Raw genomic sequence first — 19,387 nt, forward strand, 5'->3', positions numbered from 1 at the left:
TGTGTTTTATTTTTATATTTCATTCATTTTATCTGGTTCCAGCTTGTAGACCACGAGTTTGTCCAACAGGGCAAATTCAAGACAAGTCAACATGCAAATGCATACAAGGTATTTTCAATTGAATTTTTGTTGTTCTTGTTGATATGTCTGTAATTCTTCAAAAGCATACTTTCTATAATGTTACGTTTGTGAAGCTTGCCATTCATCCAGGTATATTCTAATTGGAAAATATTAAACTGTTTTACTGGACTAACATTTATTTAAGGGGACTCGATCTTTTGTGCGTAATTATAGAGGGCCAGGGGATTCACTCTATCATTTAAAAAATTATTTGAAGAAGTCAAAGAGCCCTAAGAATAAAAACTGTAGTGTAATTCACGCCAGACACAATTTCTTTATATGACAAAATTAAATTTTGTAATCGATCAAAAACAAACGTTTTATATCAATTTTAAATTTAGCCTGCATCCGTAAATATGGTACCTCTCGCCCTTTTTTAGGTCAAGGCTGTTTTTACCATTATGCAGCGAACCATTGTTGAAGCTATTTCACATACATGTACAAAACATTCTAGAGAAAGAATGAGGCTATATACTGTTGAAATATCTGTTGTTGATTTCGAATGATAATGTCATGAAGTCGTAAATTTTAAGGTCAAATTCCTAAAACCAAAACAAAACATTGCGACGCAGATATTTCCCGACTTATGCAATTTCATCATGACATCAGTGTCTTTATTATTTGTTTGAAACCTTTCCCAAACGTTCGTGCTCTTTATGCATAAAACGGCTAATCTATCTTTACAAAACGCGTCTTTTTTTAGTAAACAAAAGGCTAAAGATGGCATTATGAGATTTATCATTTATCATTACACTCTTCCACTCAACTGCCACCTTGGCCAAGCGGTAAAGCGCTAGACGCGTAATCAAAGGAAGTTTCGAATCGCTGGTTCGAATCCCAACGAAGCCTGTGGAAACTTTTTTTCTTCAAAATTCATGATCGCATTCCGAAATGAGTCACTTGTCGGTAAATCATGTATCGTATCCTTAAGTGTGACCGACTTTCGTCTTTACATTACTTGTCAATGTCAATAATAAATAGAAGTAGAGATAGGCATGAATTTGTTCGGTATCTCATTGGGAATACAACTTTTGAGACGTTGGCCTTTTGCAAATCATTGTCTTCCATGTAGAAGTAAATATTTTTGACCCGGCATCAAAATGTAAATGTAAAAAAATTAATGTTAATTCAGATTGCAGACCAAGAGAGTGCCCGCCTGGACACCAGTTTGACGAAGACGTCTGTGGATGTGTACAAGGTAATTCATATCTATGCTTTGGTATTGGGATGTCAATTTATAAGATCCACCTCGCGAAGTGTAACATAGATCCCAAGGCCCTGGTAATTGAAACAGACGTTTTGTAATTATGATGGTATGGTAAGTTTTATGGTGGTTGACAGATATGTTCCAGATAATTGTGTTTGTGCACAATGGTATAGTCAAGCTCTTACACAATGGTAGTGCGAGTGTTTAAAAAACTTCTTTGCTCTGTAAATTGCTTTTGCATGTGTCTAAATTGTGTATGCGTTCGTTTGCATCATTTGGTATATTGTATTGCTATAATAATAAACCACCATATTAACCTTTTTAATTTCCTTTCAGTTTGTATTCCGAGGGAGTGTTCAACAAATGAAATATTCGATGCAGACTCTTGCACTTGCATTAAAGGTATTATTCTTGGATCAGTTTAGGAAAGAAAAGTCTTGTAGTACATGTCGCTACGGGTTACTCTGTCAGGTCAATTACCGATGGCGGAGCCCTTACTAAATCATTCATCTGTGGCATCTGACCAGTTTTTTCTTTGTTTTTTGTCTGACTGAATTTCGTCTTTTACTCATGTTATTTGCCAGTGTCAATAATACAGATATGTGCGTATTTGTTCGTTATCTCTGACATTTTGAGACGTGTGCCTTTTGCAAAATATTCTGTTCTAAGAATTCTGTTCAAGTAAATCTTTTCGATCCTTCATCAAAATGTACAAGCATACAAATTAATGTTTTAACATTAAAATTCAGATTGCAGACCAAGAGAGTGCTCGTCTGGACACCAGTTTGACGAAGACGTCTGTGGATGTATACAAGGTAATTGATATCCATGCTTTGGTATTGGAATGTCAATTTTTGAGATCCACCTCTCGAAGTGTAACATAGACCCTGAGACCCTGTTAATTAAAACAGACGTTTTTCTCACAGCATACATGAAAGCTTATTATGCTTGTATGGTATGTTTTATGGTGGTTGACAGATATGTTCCAGATATGTTTGTGTTTCTAGATATGCTGTGCTTATGCATAAATGCATGGTTTATTCAAGGGGACACCTTTTTCTGACCCCCTTTTCTGACCACATTTTCCGCACCATCTTTTTTGACCATCTTTTTGGACATTATTTTGTTGTTTGCTTTAGTTTTCTTATCTTTACTGTTTGCATAATAATGTTGTATTATTGTGGATGTTAAATGACATGAAATTGAAACAATCAAATTGAATTGGTTTTGTTTTTCACAGGGCATTAAACTTCTCAGTTCAGAGAGGAGTTCTAAGGTATTGTGGTAGTCTTGGGCAATTTATCATTCCTTGTCCTGGTTCATTAGTCAACAAATTAAACACAATCTGCCCTGGTATTAAGGGTATACCATAACAGGGAAGTAAAAGTTGGTAAAACTACCTTGCCCTGTAAATTGCTTTTGTGTTTAAATTGTGTATGCGTTCGTTTGCATCATTTGGTATATTGTATTGCTATAATAATATACCACCATATTAACCTTTTTAATTTCCTTTCAGTTTGTATTCCGAGGGAGTGTTCAACAAATGAAATATTCGATGCAGACTCTTGCACTTGCATTAAAGGTATTATTTTTAGTTCTTGCAATCAAAACTTCGACAGACTAGTTTATGCATGAGTGTTCATCAGTTTAGGAAAGTAAAGTGTTGTAGAATATCTTTTGAAGTTGCTTTGCGTTCTTCCGAAGAGCTTTTTATATAGCAGGAACCGGAGACAACATTTGATGCCGTATTATTTCCTGCCTTAAGTCACAACCGTCTTTTAAACATCTTTTCTTAAAACGATGTTTAAGACTTACGGCGGGAACATGGCATCGACGCATAATGATTCGATTAGAGTCTGATGGTAGGCTAATTTTTGTATTTTGTAGACCGACATCCAAAAATTACTACACACTAATAATAATGCATTCATACACCTTTTGTTTTTAGATTGTAGACCGAGAGAGTGCCCGCCTGGCCATCAGTATGAAGAAGAAGCCTGTTTGTGTGTAGAAGGTAAACTGTTTTGGATGGTCAAATTTTTAATCGATCTTTTTAGTAAATCCCTTAAACCTTTGCGTTTTGACGTCGTCGATGCACATATCGTTACTGCGCACTTTATGGCGGTGAAATTCGTAGGAACGAATTTCGATAACGATGTACGCATCGGCGTAACGTGATGGGTGTTTTTAAATTCAAAATTGTAATGTTATGCATGATCTTTATTATCTAACAAACAATAGTTAAAAGAATGTTTTACTGTACTTTTAAAAGACATTGCACACATTGATTTGAAGAAACCCAATTGTGTTTTCCTTAAATAATGTATAATGTAGGCCTACAGGGGAAAGAAGAATTACGCATCGCACACTAGCACAATTAAACATGAACTTACAAATGGAAACATGACATGCTTAGGCAGATATACCATAGTAAAAACTCCGGAGATACCTGCGTGTGCGGGGACTTGAACTCCAGACCTCTTGCTTGTCGGACGAGCGTTCTACCACTGAGCTACAAAGACTGTCCCTGATAAACAGGACCCTTCTTTCCCCTCTATATTGATATATTAAGAATAACGATTAAGCATCACTAATTTGATCTCGTGCGCTAGTTTGTAAGGTTTGAATGTTTCCATGTTCCAGTGTATGATGCGTAAGCCTCTTCCTCTGTTTGTATGATTATATTAGGCTGGTGGGTAAGCTTTGTTAATTGATCGCACAGGCAGGTTTTTGCTCTGGTATATCTGCCTATAAATTAATGCATGTCATGGTTCTATTTGTAAATTCATGTTTAAATGTGCTAGTGTGCGATGCGTAATTATTCTTTCCCCTGTATATTGATATATTAAGAATAACGATTAAGCATCATTAATTCCGGGCATTAATTTGATCTCGAGCGCTAGTTTGTAACATTTGAATGTTTCCATGTTTTAGTGTATGATGCGTAAACCTGCTTAGTGTGTTTTGTGACATTAATAATCAAAGATTCAAAAGAAAGGTCATTTTAACTGAATGCATACATGATAACTTACGTTTTATATTTTCAATATTGTTTTTAGTATGCATTCCACAAGAGTGTCCAGAAGGTGAACTTTTTAATGAGGAGACGTGTACCTGCGTTCAAGGTATTTCATTTCTTGATTTGTTTGTTTGATTGTTAATTACACATTATTTTTCTTTTGATAAACCAATATTTAATTATTACAAAATGAGAGATTCTAAAAAGTAATGTCGTTAATATTGCACAAGACATGTTTTATGGAACCAATGCTAAAATCATGCATATTTTCCAACTTCTAGATTGCACTCCAAGAGAATGTGCGCCTGGTTACCAGTATGAAGAAGAAGCCTGCAGATGTGTGCAAGGTAATGGCGTATTGTCTGTGAAACTCAATCTGTCGGCCGAAACTCATAAAAGAAAATGTGCAACTTACAGTCCTTTAAAAGCATCATTAATTTGATCTCGTGCGCTAGTTTGTAATGTTTGAATCACTAGTAGAAGTTTTGGATGAGAAAACGGACATTTTGATGAGAAACGACCAAAATGGTGAGAATCGGCCAAAATGGTGAGAATTTAAATTTTCTCATTCTTTTGGATGAGAAACTTCCTGGTGTGTGTGTCAATCATTATTGTCTTATTAAAATTGCTAATCCCCGCTGAGCTCAAAATAAACATTATTATTTTCTCATCCAAAAGAATGAGAAAATTAAATTCTCATCATTTTGGCCGTTTCTCATCATAATGTCCGTTTTCTCATCCAAAACTTCCACTAGTGAATGTTGCTATGTTCCAGTGTATGATGCGTAAGCCTCTTCCCTTGTTTGTATGATTATATTAGGCTGGCGGGGAAGCATCATAATTGATCTCGTACACTGGTATGTAATGTGTTGTTGTACTGTTTACCCTGACTGCTCATATCAATAAGTACCAGACGTGAGTCCTGTTTATCAAGGACAGTCTGTGTAGCTCAGTGGTTAGAGCGCTCGCCCCGCAAGCGAGAAGTCTTGGGTTCAAGTCCCCGCACAGGCTGGTATGTCCGGAGTGTTTACTCTGGGATATCTGCATATGCATGTCATGTTTCCATTTGCAATTTCATGTTTAATTGTGCTAGTGTGCGATGCGTAATTCTTCTTTCCCCTGTATATTGATATATTAAGAATAACGGTTAAGCATCATTAATTTGATCTCGTGCTCTATTGTTTGTAATGTTTGAATGTTTCTATGTTCCAGTGTATGAATCATAAGCCTCTTCTCTTGTTCTCCGAGGGTTCTTTATATGTTTAAGAACCAAAACGGTTCATTTTAACATGAACTGTATATTTAGATATAAAACAATCGGAGAGTAGCCCGTAACACAAAATTCCTGTCAAAACATGACCTAATTGTCTAGCATTGGCGTCACTGAATCCGTCTTGAAAAGCGATATTGGACATTGACCTGAATTATCAAAGACGTGGCTGAAAAGATCAATAAGTTGCTCGCTTTACCAAAAAGTGCGGGATGTCCCCCAGTCCCCCAGGATTGACGCCCGTGCTGTACAGTAGTTTTGATACACACACGCGTATCAAAATAATAAAATATATAAAAATATTTTAAAATATCTTGTGATATAAAATATATGATATGTATGTGATATACATGTATATTAAAATATCTTGTGATATATTAAAATATCATGTGATATAACAAAATATCTTGTGATATATCAAAATATCTTGTGATATATCAAAATATCTTGTGATACTTGTGGTGATATTCTTCTGTCATTCTCCTTTTAGTGTGTGTTCGTACCGAGTGTTCAGAAAGGGAAATATTTGATATGCAGTCGTGTAGTTGCATTCGAGGTACGTATAAGTTGTGGGTTTGTTAAAGGTCATCGAGATGCATCAAGTAAAAAACAAAAAACAAGGTTAACATATATCAGGGCGCCAACTCGTTAGCTTACCATAAGGCTATAAACATGGTTTGCTTGCCCTCCAGTGGGGTGGGCGGGTCGGTCGGAAAAATATATTTTATTACTTTTTTTAATGACTGACTCACTGCTATATAAGCCCGTAGGCAATGAACATTGGTCATGTGTACAGATAAATCTATACCTCACTTCAGACCTTCAATACGCACGATATTAGTACACCATACACCATAGAAATGGGTTCAAATAAAACGCCATTAGGCGAACGTTTACGGTATGAAAGTCAGGACTGTCGGAATCCAACACTAATGTATTGTCATTGCTTAATTCTTTGTGATAAACTCTTGATTACATCAGTCGAATCGCACGTGTATCATAATTTCACAAAGTTTTGACACTTGCCAATATACTTATTCCGGTGAAAACAAGGAAAATGAAACATTAACAGCATAATTAAGTCGTACCAGTAATCTATGTTTCTAGATTGCAGCCCACAAGCTTGTCCAAGACACCATATTTTTAATGAAGAGTCTTGCAGTTGTGTCCGAGGTATTTACACTATTTTTAGTAGTCGAGTTTCAGTAGAATAATACTGATAACCACGCCATATTTAGCACGATGAAGCATAGAACCTACAACGATTAAGTGATAAATGACAAAAGACTTATGCAGTTTCGTGGATTGCAGTCGAAACGTTTGGAGTGCTTTTCCGAATTAACCCGATTTTATATAATACAATACCGACAATACCTTGCTTCGTGCGGCACTTACAGTTATACTGCGAGTACTATTTTGTGTCTGGCAGTTGGTGTTGAGGGGATGGCACTATAGTGTACATAATAATGGTGGACCTTCTCTATACGTTTACAGTTTGGTAGAACATATTTATCCAGTTGAATACTGAATTACTATTGTAATATTTTCTTTATGTGTTTTATTTTTCTAGATTGTACACCGAGACAATGTAAGCCTGGCATGAAATTTCACACAAGAATTTGTAGATGTGTCAGACCACGAAAAGGATCTTCTATTCGAGGTAAAGTATGCACAAATGTCATTATTGGCGTAATAAGTATTAAATTTTTTTTTTAAATTCAAATAATTGGAAATAAAAAGTTATACATGCTTTTCAAAAAGGCATGTAGGATATTGAACGTTTCAAAATTGTATTCCTGAACATGGTTTTCAATAATTATTTTTTAGCTTATTCAAATCGTTTTGCAACAATTTATTCAACTTGAATTCAGATACAACATGCTTCTGCAAGAAGGCGCATAATGTGACAGTGCGGCTCCCTTTAGCTTATTCCCTAACATGCCTAGCAGCTTCCCATTTACACCTGGGTAGGGTGAGGCAAATGAAATGAAAATCTTGCCCAAACGTTCAACACGATTACACTACCGGATTTCGAATCCGCAATCCCCCGATTGTGCGACAGCACGTACCGCCGAAGTCTTGTGACATTCGCGAAGAACAATATTATTTGTTGGGGTGCACCAAATGTATGTGCCCTAAATGTTGACTTATATGCGCCACCGTGTACATACCAAAATACACACATTGTTACATATTAAAAGCTTGAAAACCTTGAGTGCGGTGCGCATTTGAGTAGCTTGTAGGTGAAAATGTTGCAACTGATGGTATTTTGTAAATAAACGAAATTGATCAGGAATTGTAAAAATTGATCTTAATATGTGACCATTACACCACGAATGAGTTGTAAATGTCCTCAATTGTATTCTGAGTTACAGTAGTAAAATGGGCATGAAGGTCATATTCATAGGTATTTCAATTTGGTGCTACGTGTATCTCATTAAATGAGGTACACGTTGACGTAGCACCAAATTGAGGTACCTATGAATACGACCTTCATGCCCATTTTACAATGTAACTCAGAATACAATTGAGGACATTTACGGCTCATTCGTGGTGTACGGTCACATATACACTGGATCAAGTATGATAATCACGTTATCCATTTATGCTTTACAGGTTGTAAACCGAAACAATGTCCTTCCGGTGAATCATTCGACCGAATATCGTGTAGCTGTGTTAGAGGTAGGTTAAACCGTAAATCGTGTAGCTGTGTTAGAGGTAGGTTAAACCGTAAATCGTGTAGCTGTGTTAGAGGTAGGTTAAACCGAAAATCTTGTAGCTGTGTAAGAGGTAGGTTAAACCGAAAATCGTGTAGCTGTGTTAGAGGTAGGTTAAACCATAAATCGTGTAGCTGTGTTAGAGGTAGGTTAAACCGAAAATCTTGTAGCTGTGTAAGAGGTAGGTTAAACCGTAAATCGTGTAGCTGTGTTAGGGGTAGGTTAAACCGTAAATCGTGTAGCTGTGTTAGAGGTAGGTTAAACCGTAAATCGTGTAGCTGTGTTAGAGGTAGGTTAAACCGAAAATCGTGTAGCTGTGTTAGAGGTAGGTTAAACCGTAAATCGTGTAGCTGTGTTAGAGGTAGGTTAAACCGAAAATCGTGTAGCTGTGTTAGAGGTGGGTTAAACCGTAAATCGTGTAGTTGTGTTAGAGGTAGGTTAAACCGTAAATCGTGTAGCTGTGTTAGAGGTAGGTTAAACCGAAAATCGTATAGCTGTGTTAGAGGTAGGTTAAACCGAAAATCTTGTAGCTGTGTAAGAGGTAGGTTAAACCGAAAATCGTGTAGCTGTGTTAGAGGTAGGTTAAACCGAAAATCGTGTAGTTGTGTTAGAGGTAGGTTAAACCGTAAATCGTGTAGCTGTGTTAGAGGTAGGTTAAACCGTAAATCGTGTAGCTGTGTTAGAGGTAGGTTAAACCGAAAATCGTGTAGCTGTGTTAGAGGTAGGTTAAACTGAAAATCGTGTAGTTGTGTTAGAGGTAGGTTAAACCGTAAATCGTGTAGCTGTGTTAGAGGTGGGTTAAACCGTAAATCGTGTAGCTGTGTTAGAGGTAGGTTAAACCGTAAATCGTGTAGTTGTGTTAGAGGTAGGTTAAACCGTAAATCGTGTAGCTGTGTTAGAGGTAGGTTAAACCGTAAATCGTATAGCTGTGTTAGAGGTAGGTTAAACCGTAAATCGTGTAGCTGTGTTAGAGGTAGGTTAAACCGTAAATCGTGTAGCTGTGTTAGAGGTAGGTTAAACCGAAAATCGTATAGCTGTGTTAGAGGTAGGTTAAACCGAAAATCTTGTAGCTGTGTAAGAGGTAGGTTAAACCGAAAATCGTGTAGCTGTGTTAGAGGTGGGTTAAACCGTAAATCGTGTAGCTGTGTTAGAGGTAGGTTAAACCGAAAATCGTGTAGCTGTGTTAGAGGTAGGTTAAACCGTAAATCGTGTAGCTGTGTTAGAGGTAGGTTAAACTGAAAATCGTGTAGCTGTGTTAGAGGTATGTGTATTTTTGGTATATGTACACGGTGGCGCATATAAGTCAACATTTAGGGCACATACATTTGGTGCACCCCAACAAATAATATTGTTCTTCGCGAATGTCACAAGACTTAAGCGGTACGTGCTGTCGCACAATCGGGGGATTGCGGATTCGAAATCCGGTAGTGTAATCGTGTTGAACGTTTGGGCAAGGTTTTTATTTCATTTGCCTCACCCTACCCAGGTGTAAATGGGAAGCTGCTAGGCATGTTAGGGAATAATCTAAAGGGAGCTGCACTGTCACATTATGCGCCTTCTTGCAGAAACATGTTGTATCTGAATTCAAGTTGAATAAATTGTTGTAAAACGGTTTGAATAAGCTAAAAAATAATTATTGAAAACCATGTTCAGGAATACAATCGTGTAGCTGTGTTAGGGGTAGGTTAAACCGAAAATCGTGTAGCTGTTTTAGAGGTAGGTTAAACCGAAAATCGTGTAGCTGTGTTAGAGGTGGGTTAAACCGTAAATCGTGTAGCTGTGTTAGAGGTAGGTTAAACCGAAAATCCTGTAGCTGTGTTAGAGGTAGGTTAAACCGTAAATCGTGTAGTTGTGTTAGAGGTAGGTTAAACCGTAAATCGTGTAGCTGTGTTAGAGGTAGGTTAAACCGAAAATCGTGTAGCTGTGTTAGAGGTAGGTTAAACCGAAAATCGTGTAGCTGTGTTAGAGGTAGGTTAAACCGTAAATCGTGTAGCTGTGTTAGAGGTAGGTTAAACCGTAAATCGTGTAGCTGTGTTAGAGGTAGGTTAAACCGAAAATCGTATAGCTGTGTTAGAGGTAGGTTAAACCGAAAATCGTGTAGCTGTGTTAGAGGTAGGTTAAACCGTAAATCGTGTAGTTGTGTTAGAGGTAGGTTAAACCGTAAATCGTGTAGCTGTGTTAGAGGTAGGTTAAACCGTAAATCGTGTAGCTGTGTTAGAGGTAGGTTAAACCGTAAATCGTGTAGCTGTGTTAGAGGTAGGTTAAACCGAAAATCTTGTAGCTGTGTAAGAGGTAGGTTAAACCGAAAATCGTGTAGCTGTGTTAGAGGTAGGTTAAACCATAAATCGTGTAGCTGTGTTAGAGGTAGGTTAAACCGAAAATCTTGTAGCTGTGTAAGAGGTAGGTTAAACCGTAAATCGTGTAGCTGTGTTAGAGGTAGGTTAAACCGTAAATCGTGTAGCTGTGTTAGAGGTAGGTTAAACCGTAAATCGTGTAGCTGTGTTAGAGGTAGGTTAAACCGAAAATCGTGTAGCTGTGTTAGAGGTAGGTTAAACCGTAAATCGTGTAGCTGTGTTAGAGGTAGGTTAAACCGAAAATCGTGTAGCTGTGTTAGAGGTGGGTTAAACCGTAAATCGTGTAGTTGTGTTAGAGGTAGGTTAAACCGTAAATCGTGTAGCTGTGTTAGAGGTAGGTTAAACCGAAAATCGTATAGCTGTGTTAGAGGTAGGTTAAACCGAAAATCTTGTAGCTGTGTAAGAGGTAGGTTAAACCGAAAATCGTGTAGCTGTGTTAGAGGTAGGTTAAACCGAAAATCGTGTAGTTGTGTTAGAGGTAGGTTAAACCGTAAATCGTGTAGCTGTGTTAGAGGTAGGTTAAACCGTAAATCGTGTAGCTGTGTTAGAGGTAGGTTAAACCGAAAATCGTGTAGCTGTGTTAGAGGTAGGTTAAACTGAAAATCGTGTAGTTGTGTTAGAGGTAGGTTAAACCGTAAATCGTGTAGCTGTGTTAGAGGTGGGTTAAACCGTAAATCGTGTAGCTGTGTTAGAGGTAGGTTAAACCGTAAATCGTGTAGTTGTGTTAGAGGTAGGTTAAACCGTAAATCGTGTAGCTGTGTTAGAGGTAGGTTAAACCGTAAATCGTATAGCTGTGTTAGAGGTAGGTTAAACCGTAAATCGTGTAGCTGTGTTAGAGGTAGGTTAAACCGTAAATCGTGTAGCTGTGTTAGAGGTAGGTTAAACCGAAAATCGTATAGCTGTGTTAGAGGTAGGTTAAACCGAAAATCTTGTAGCTGTGTAAGAGGTAGGTTAAACCGAAAATCGTGTAGCTGTGTTAGAGGTGGGTTAAACCGTAAATCGTGTAGCTGTGTTAGAGGTAGGTTAAACCGAAAATCGTGTAGCTGTGTTAGAGGTAGGTTAAACCGTAAATCGTGTAGCTGTGTTAGAGGTAGGTTAAACTGAAAATCGTGTAGCTGTGTTAGAGGTATGTGTATTTTGGTATATGTACACGGTGGCGCATATAAGTCAACATTTAGGGCACATACATTTGGTGCACCCCAACAAATAATATTGTTCTTCGCGAATGTCACAAGACTTAAGCGGTACGTGCTGTCGCACAATCGGGGGGGATTGCGGATTCGAAATCCGGTAGTGTAATCGTGTTGAACGTTTGGGCAAGGTTTTTATTTCATTTGCCTCACCCTACCCAGGTGTAAATGGGAAGCTGCTAGGCATGTTAGGGAATAATCTAAAGGGAGCTGCACTGTCACATTATGCGCCTTCTTGCAGAAACATGTTGTATCTGAATTCAAGTTGAATAAATTGTTGTAAAACGGTTTGAATAAGCTAAAAAATAATTATTGAAAACCATGTTCAGGAATACAATCGTGTAGCTGTGTTAGGGGTAGGTTAAACCGAAAATCGTGTAGCTGTTTTAGAGGTAGGTTAAACCGAAAATCGTGTAGCTGTGTTAGAGGTGGGTTAAACCGTAAATCGTGTAGCTGTGTTAGAGGTAGGTTAAACCGAAAATCCTGTAGCTGTGTTAGAGGTAGGTTAAACCGTAAATCGTGTAGTTGTGTTAGAGGTAGGTTAAACCGTAAATCGTGTAGCTGTGTTAGAGGTAGGTTAAACCGTAAATCGTGTAGCTGTGTTAGAGGTAGGTTAAACCGAAAATCGTGTAGCTGTGTTAGAGGTAGGTTAAACCGAAAATCGTGTAGTTGTGTTAGAGGTAGGTTAAACCGTAAATCGTGTAGCTGTGTTAGAGGTAGGTTAAACCGAAAATCCTGTAGCTGTGTTAGAGGTAGGTTAAACCGAAAATCGTGTAGTTGTGTTAGAGGTAGGTTAAACCGTAAATCGTGTAGCTGTGTTAGAGGTAGGTTAAACCGAAAATCGTGTAGTTGTGTTAGAGGTAGGTTAAACTGAAAATCGTGTAGCTGTGTTAGAGGTAGGTTAAACCGAAAATCGTGTAGTTGTGTTAGAGGTAGGTTAAACCGTAAATCGTGTAGCTGTGTTAGAGGTAGGTTAAACCGAAAATCCTGTAGCTGTGTTAGAGGTAGGTTAAACCGTAAATCGTGTAGCTGTGTTAGAGGTAGGTTAAACCATAAATCGTGTAGCTGTGTTAGAGGTAGGTTAAACCGAAAATCTTGTAGCTGTGTTAGAGGTAGGTTAAACCGTAAATCGTGTAGCTGTGTTAGAGGTAGGTTAAACCGAAAATCCTGTAGCTGTGTTAGAGGTAGGTTAAACCGAAAATCGTGTAGCTGTGTTAGAGGTGGGTTAAACCGTAAATCGTGTAGCTGTGTTAGAGGTAGGTTAAACCGAAAATCGTGTAGTTGTGTTAGAGGTAGGTTAAACCGAAAATCGTGTAGCTGTGTTAGAGGTAGGTTAAACCGAAAATCGTGTAGTTGTGTTAGAGGTAGGTTAAACCGTAAATCGTGTAGCTGTTTTAGAGGTAGGTTAAACCGAAAATCGTGTAGCTGTGTTAGAGGTAGGTTAAACCGAAAATCGTGTAGTTGTGTTAGAGGTAGGTTAAACCGAAAATCGTGTAGCTGTGTTAGAGGTAGGTTAAACCGTAAATCGTGTAGCTGTGTTAGAGGTAGGTTAAACCGTAAATCGTGTAGCTGTGTTAGAGGTAGGTTAAACCGAAAATCCTGTAGCTGTGTTAGAGGTAGGTTAAACTGAAAATCGTGTAGCTGTGTTTTTGATTTGAATAAGCTAAAAAATAATTATTGAAAACCATGTTCAGGAATACAATCGTGTAGCTGTGTTAGAGGTAGGTTAAACCGTAAATCGTGTAGCTGTGTTAGAGGTAGGTTAAACCGTAAATCGTGTAGCTGTGTTAGAGGTAGGTTAAACCGAAAATCCTGTAGCTGTGTTAGAGGTAGGTTAAACCGAAAATCGTGTAGCTGTGTTAGAGGTGGGTTAAACCGTAAATCGTGTAGCTGTGTTAGAGGTAGGTTAAACCGAAAATCGTGTAGTTGTGTTAGAGGTAGGTTAAACCGAAAATCGTGTAGCTGTGTTAGAGGTAGGTTAAACCGAAAATCGTGTAGTTGTGTTAGAGGTAGGTTAAACCGTAAATCGTGTAGCTGTTTTAGAGGTAGGTTAAACCGAAAATCGTGTAGCTGTGTTAGAGGTAGGTTAAACCGAAAATCGTGTAGTTGTGTTAGAGGTAGGTTAAACCGAAAATCGTGTAGCTGTGTTAGAGGTAGGTTAAACCGTAAATCGTGTAGCTGTGTTAGAGGTAGGTTAAACCGTAAATCGTGTAGCTGTGTTAGAGGTAGGTTAAACCGAAAATCCTGTAGCTGTGTTAGAGGTAGGTTAAACTGAAAATCGTGTAGCTGTGTTTTTGATTTGAATAAGCTAAAAAATAATTATTGAAAACCATGTTCAGGAATACAATCGTGTAGCTGTGTTAGGGGTAGGTTAAACCGAAAATCGTGTAGCTGTTTTAGAGGTAGGTTAAACCGAAAATCGTGTAGCTGTGTTAGAGGTGGGTTAAACCGTAAATCGTGTAGCTGTGTTAGAGGTAGGTTAAACCGAAAATCGTGTAGCTGTGTTAGAGGTAGGTTAAACCGAAAATCGTGTAGCTGTGTTAGAGGTAGGTTAAACCGTAAATCGTGTAGCTGTGTTAGAGGTAGGTTAAACCGTAAATCGTGTAGCTGTGTTAGAGGTAGGTTAAACCGAAAATCGTATAGCTGTGTTAGAGGTAGGTTAAACCGAAAATCGTGTAGCTGTGTTAGAGGTAGGTTAAACCGTAAATCGTGTAGTTGTGTTAGAGGTAGGTTAAACCGTAAATCGTGTAGCTGTGTTAGAGGTAGGTTAAACCGTAAATCGTGTAGCTGTGTTAGAGGTAGGTTAAACCGAAAATCGTGTAGCTGTGTTAGAGGTAGGTTAAACCGAAAATCGTGTAGCTGTGTTAGAGGTAGGTTAAACTGAAAATCGTGTAGCTGTGTTAGAGGTGGGTTAAACCGTAAATCGTGTAGCTGTGTTAGAGGTAGGTTAAACCGAAAATCGTGTAGCTGTGTTAGAGGTAGGTTAAACCGAAAATCGTGTAGCTGTGTTAGAGGTAGGTTAAACCGTAAATCGTGTAGCTGTGTAAGAGGTAGGTTAAACCGTAAATCGTGTAGCTGTGTTAGGGGTAGGTTAAACTGAAAATCTTGTAGCTGTGTTAGAGGTAGGTTAAACCGAAAATCGTGTAGCTGTGTTAGAGGTAAGTTAAACCGTAAATCGTGTAGCTGTGTTAGAGGTAGGTTAAACCGTAAATCGTGTAGCTCGTGTAGCTGTGTTAGAGGTAGGTTAAACCGAAAATCGTATAGCTGTGTTAGAGGTAGGTTAAACCGAAAATCGTGTAGCTGTGTTAGAGGTAGGTTAAACCGTAAATCGTGTAGCTGTGTTAGAGGTGGGTTAAACCGTAAATCGTGTAGCTGTGTTAGAGGTAGGTTAAACCGTAAATCGTGTAGCTGTGTTAGAGGTAGGTTAAACCGAAAATCCTGTAGCTGTGTTAGAGGTAGGTTAAACTGAAAATCGTGTAGCTGTGTTAGAGGTAAGTTAAACCGTAAATCGTGTAGCTGTGTTAGAGGTAAGTTAAACCGTAAATCGTGTAGCTTTGCACATCTTGTATTTACATTTTACATGTATGAGTGAAATTTAACGAAACTTAATTCTTCTCTTTTTTTTTCTCTTTGTCAGATTGCAGTCCTAAAACGTGTCCGTCTGGAGAGATATTTAACGAAGAATCGTGCAGTTGCGTTCGAGGTAAATTAAAATCCAAAATAATGTAAGATTTCCGTATTAGCCTGAACAGGTCCTTCGATACAATTTATCGTGGTTTTCTTTCTGTGTGTACATGTATGACCAAAGACAAAATTTTGTTTAAAACATGTGACCGTAAGGTTCTTCGTTACATGACTTAAACACCCTGGGACGAAAAAACGGCGTTCGCTTGCGATGACGAAGGTTCACTATGTCGAAAAATTCGAAAAATAAAAGTCGCTATATACAAGTTGAATATACAATAAGGTTCGCTATGTCGAATATAAGAATAAAGTTCGCTATGTCGAATTTTAAATAAGGTTCATTATGGTTAGGGTTCATGGTAAGGGTTAGTTAAAGTCAGTGTCTGTTAGGTTAAGATTAAACATTGCGAGCCTTCGACATAGCGGGCAATAAACGAAAATATAACCAATCTGGAAGCATTGGAATTCGATAATGACTCCTTTTCTCACTGAAATAGTATTTGAAAAGTTGCCCTTCAATTTTTTTCAGGAGTGATCACTAATGGCTAAACCCCTTCATTCAATTTTGCTATTTATTTCAGATTGCAGACCTCGTGAATGTCCACAAGGCCAATTGTTTGACGAAGATGCGTGTACTTGCATTAGAGGTGAAAGCAACATTTTCTAGAAACTTCTAGTCCAAGCTTTTCCAATGATATGCCACTTATAGTGGTTTTTACCCACCCGATAATAATATTATCACAGTAGTTATGACGCCTCAATAGCTCTCAATATCACTCAACCATGTCAGATTATGATTTTTACCCTGTGTGGTCTTTGCGGGAGGGGGTTGAAATCCCCAAATGAGTTTGTTTGCTAATTCAAACCCCGCTGAAACCAAGCTCCAAAGACCCCCCATTAGCGTAAAATTGAACATTGTCTTGGTAAACACGGAATTTTACCTTTATTTTGGGCAAAAATATTGAAAATTGAAAATTGGCCAGGTAAACACAAAACTTCAGCTTACTTTTGCTATAAAATAGTGTACAATAGAATTTTTTTGAGCTTCGCGCGCAATTATCACAGTAACAGAGGACCAAAAGAACGTGTAAAATACTTGGACCCCTTAAAATTACGAAGACCACACTGGTTTTTACCATGATTTGGCATAGTTCTTTTTACATTATAATACAATAAATGTTGTTATGTATCAGATCAGATTAACACTTTCAATATATATTTTGCTATTTCAGATTGCAGACCTCGTGAATGCTCACAAGGCCAATTGTTTGACGAAGAAGATTGTACTTGCATTCGAGGTGAGCAACATTTTAGTGCTTACATTTTAGTTTTAGCATGATTTTAAATAACTTGCATCTTTCAACATCAAATCATGTCTGTTTCACGCTTAAAACATATATAACTGAAACCTATTCATTTTCAGATTGCAGGCCTCGTGAATGCCCTCAAAACCAACTGTTTGACGATGAATCATGTTCTTGTATCCAAGGTAAGTCACATTATTTAACGTGTTCAGCGCTTGTGGTGTATTGGGTTATTCCAGTTGGAAGACACGACCTTAAAGGCCCATTCAGTGATTTGCTCATCCGGACGATCGTAAAAATCATCAAAATTCAGATTTTGGTACCTTTGTAATTGGCATAGATGTGCTAACATAGCCTGCTAGTGGTTCGGTCGAAAGCCGTGTATTTTAGACAAAATAAAGCATTTGATGATTCTGGACTTTTGATACTGACAGTACAAAAGTCCGACTCGAGATCGAAAGAAGCTCACTCTCCACGTGCCAACACGCGTTGCGTATTGTTTCTACTACTTATTACATTATTATACATCAGTAGCTACTATTTTAAACAAAATACACAATTTTAACTGTTTTTTATATTTTAATTGACCGTTAGTTTGCCTCGGTGACCTTTAATTGCTTATTTTGTTTTCTACTACAAAAATTAAGCGTCTGTTTTAAATCAATTTAGACTCTACTTCCCCGTGTTAGAAACACTGGACTAGGAAGTTTTTCCAGTCGATTGGTGGCGCACTGTACGAAAATCTCGATTTTCTCGAGTCGATCTGAGTTGAAGTAGAAAACCTTTCTGAAACTTCTGTTTTTTGACTAATTTGTCGATGTATTCAGAGGAAAAGTGGTTTAATGAAATTCTGTAGACTTATTCTTTATTTCTAAGCAACTCTGACAAATTTCCATTTTTTTTAATGTTCCTGTGAAATCACTGAAAGGGCCTTTAATCTTTTACACAGGAAGTGTGAATTTCAAACGGGGTTACCTAAATGGGTGAATCCATTTAAAATCTTCATCCCCTGTGTGGGCGATTAAGGTCATGTCTTCCATAGAGAGTGTATGGATTTCAACTTGAATAGCCCATTTGCCATGTTTTGCCAGGGACAAATCGCACACTTTCAACATGTTCAATGTTTTAAATCTTGTTTGTTTTACATTTTCATATAACCTATTCATTTTCAAGATTGCAGACCTCGTGAATGCCCTCAAGGCCAATTGTTTGACGAAGAAACATGTATGTGCATCAGAGGTAAGCCAAAGTTGAATACTTTTGTTGTTTTAACTTTTTACCATGAATTGGCATGGTCCTTTTCAACATGTTAAATATATCAAATCGTGTTTGTTATAATACATACAGATTGCAGGCCTCGTGAATGCCCACAAAATCAACTGTTTGACGAAGATGCATGTTCTTGCATCCAAGGTTAGTACAATGTCAACGATTGCGTTTTATTTACCATGATTTGGCAGGGTCCGTCTCACATACCAATCGTGTTTGTGTTACATTTCATATAACCTATTGTTACGAGTCGTAAATGACTCAAGGCCAAATATACCCAAATGCACTTCAGAATGCAAACAAGAAACATACTGTTGTATAAGTTAACAAACTCGTTAATCTTTAATGAAAAGTATAATACATGTATGATTGACATTCAATGATTCAACACATAACATCCTCTTGTTGTTGATTACAAAGTTCTGTTGCACTCAATGCTCTAGACGACTTATGCATATCCTGATTTACTTGTCATGCGAAAATCCATGTTCAGCGAAGTCCAATGTACACTTGAACTTTTATATCCTTTGTGTATAAAATCCTCGCACAGATGACAATTTCCAAAATGGGGCTGATTTCATTAATTACTCACTTTCTCCAGGAAACAGGCTTTTTCTTGCACTGATCCACTTTATTGACATATATGTTGTTTTAATCCCTTGAGGAGGAGCACTTTCGTGTACTCAAAATCTCCTTCGTTAGCCTTGTATTAATGGCACATTATTGGCTATACAAACTGACTGACTTTGTTAAGTTAGTTGGGCAGTCAAGTTAGCTCAATCGATAAGGCGTTCGACTATGGTGCGAGAGGTTGCGGGTTCGAACCTTGGCGGTGGTTTAATACGCTCTCGTGGAAAAATTGCATTAGCTTGAAATTCCCCTGGACAAGGAACCTACGAGACTCGGGGGAACTGATACTGGTTGTGATGGTCATTTGTGGAATGTCTAGGGTATGTGCTCTTGAAGCTGCAAAGTCCATGTGTTGTTGTTAAATTGTTTATGGAATGATGTGGGGCCGTAGTGGTCAGCGACAACCTGTAAAGTGTGCTGAGGCTTCTGGGTCAACGTTATGCGTTGTGCCTGAGCGTAGCGCACTACTGTCTGTTCAATTAGCTTAGATTCTTGAATTTTTAAGATATTTGAAAAAATAAATAATTGTGGCCAAAGTCATCAAAGAAAAGTGTTAGCACAGCCTTAGACCTAACGTGGTTTATACTTTTCAAATTCCAAAGTTCAATTTAAAACCCCATTTC

General features: G+C 37.9%; 1 protein-coding gene and 1 non-coding gene across 2 annotated transcripts in view; both read left to right on the forward strand.

Moving 5' to 3' along the window:
- Window positions 1-19,387, forward strand: part of LOC140136930 (uncharacterized) — an 83,101-nt gene that overhangs the window by 32,752 nt on the left and 30,962 nt on the right. The window contains exons 19-36 of the mRNA XM_072158582.1: window positions 43-108; window positions 1,253-1,318; window positions 1,664-1,729; window positions 2,077-2,142; window positions 2,844-2,909; window positions 3,276-3,341; window positions 4,387-4,452; window positions 4,628-4,693; window positions 6,107-6,172; window positions 6,724-6,789; window positions 7,187-7,276; window positions 8,233-8,298; window positions 15,515-15,580; window positions 16,143-16,208; window positions 16,794-16,859; window positions 16,985-17,050; window positions 18,039-18,104; window positions 18,213-18,278. Coding sequence (XP_072014683.1) covers window positions 43-108; window positions 1,253-1,318; window positions 1,664-1,729; window positions 2,077-2,142; window positions 2,844-2,909; window positions 3,276-3,341; window positions 4,387-4,452; window positions 4,628-4,693; window positions 6,107-6,172; window positions 6,724-6,789; window positions 7,187-7,276; window positions 8,233-8,298; window positions 15,515-15,580; window positions 16,143-16,208; window positions 16,794-16,859; window positions 16,985-17,050; window positions 18,039-18,104; window positions 18,213-18,278 — 1,212 coding nt within the window. The remainder of the gene's footprint in view (window positions 1-42; window positions 109-1,252; window positions 1,319-1,663; window positions 1,730-2,076; window positions 2,143-2,843; window positions 2,910-3,275; window positions 3,342-4,386; window positions 4,453-4,627; window positions 4,694-6,106; window positions 6,173-6,723; window positions 6,790-7,186; window positions 7,277-8,232; window positions 8,299-15,514; window positions 15,581-16,142; window positions 16,209-16,793; window positions 16,860-16,984; window positions 17,051-18,038; window positions 18,105-18,212; window positions 18,279-19,387) is intronic.
- Window positions 5,285-5,357, forward strand: Trnaa-cgc (transfer RNA alanine (anticodon CGC)). Its single transcript has one exon. It is a non-coding gene; the product is annotated as a tRNA-Ala (tRNA).

The sequence above is a fragment of the Amphiura filiformis genome, chromosome 17, assembly GCF_039555335.1.
Source record: "Amphiura filiformis chromosome 17, Afil_fr2py, whole genome shotgun sequence".
Classification (NCBI taxonomy): domain Eukaryota; kingdom Metazoa; phylum Echinodermata; class Ophiuroidea; order Amphilepidida; family Amphiuridae; genus Amphiura; species Amphiura filiformis.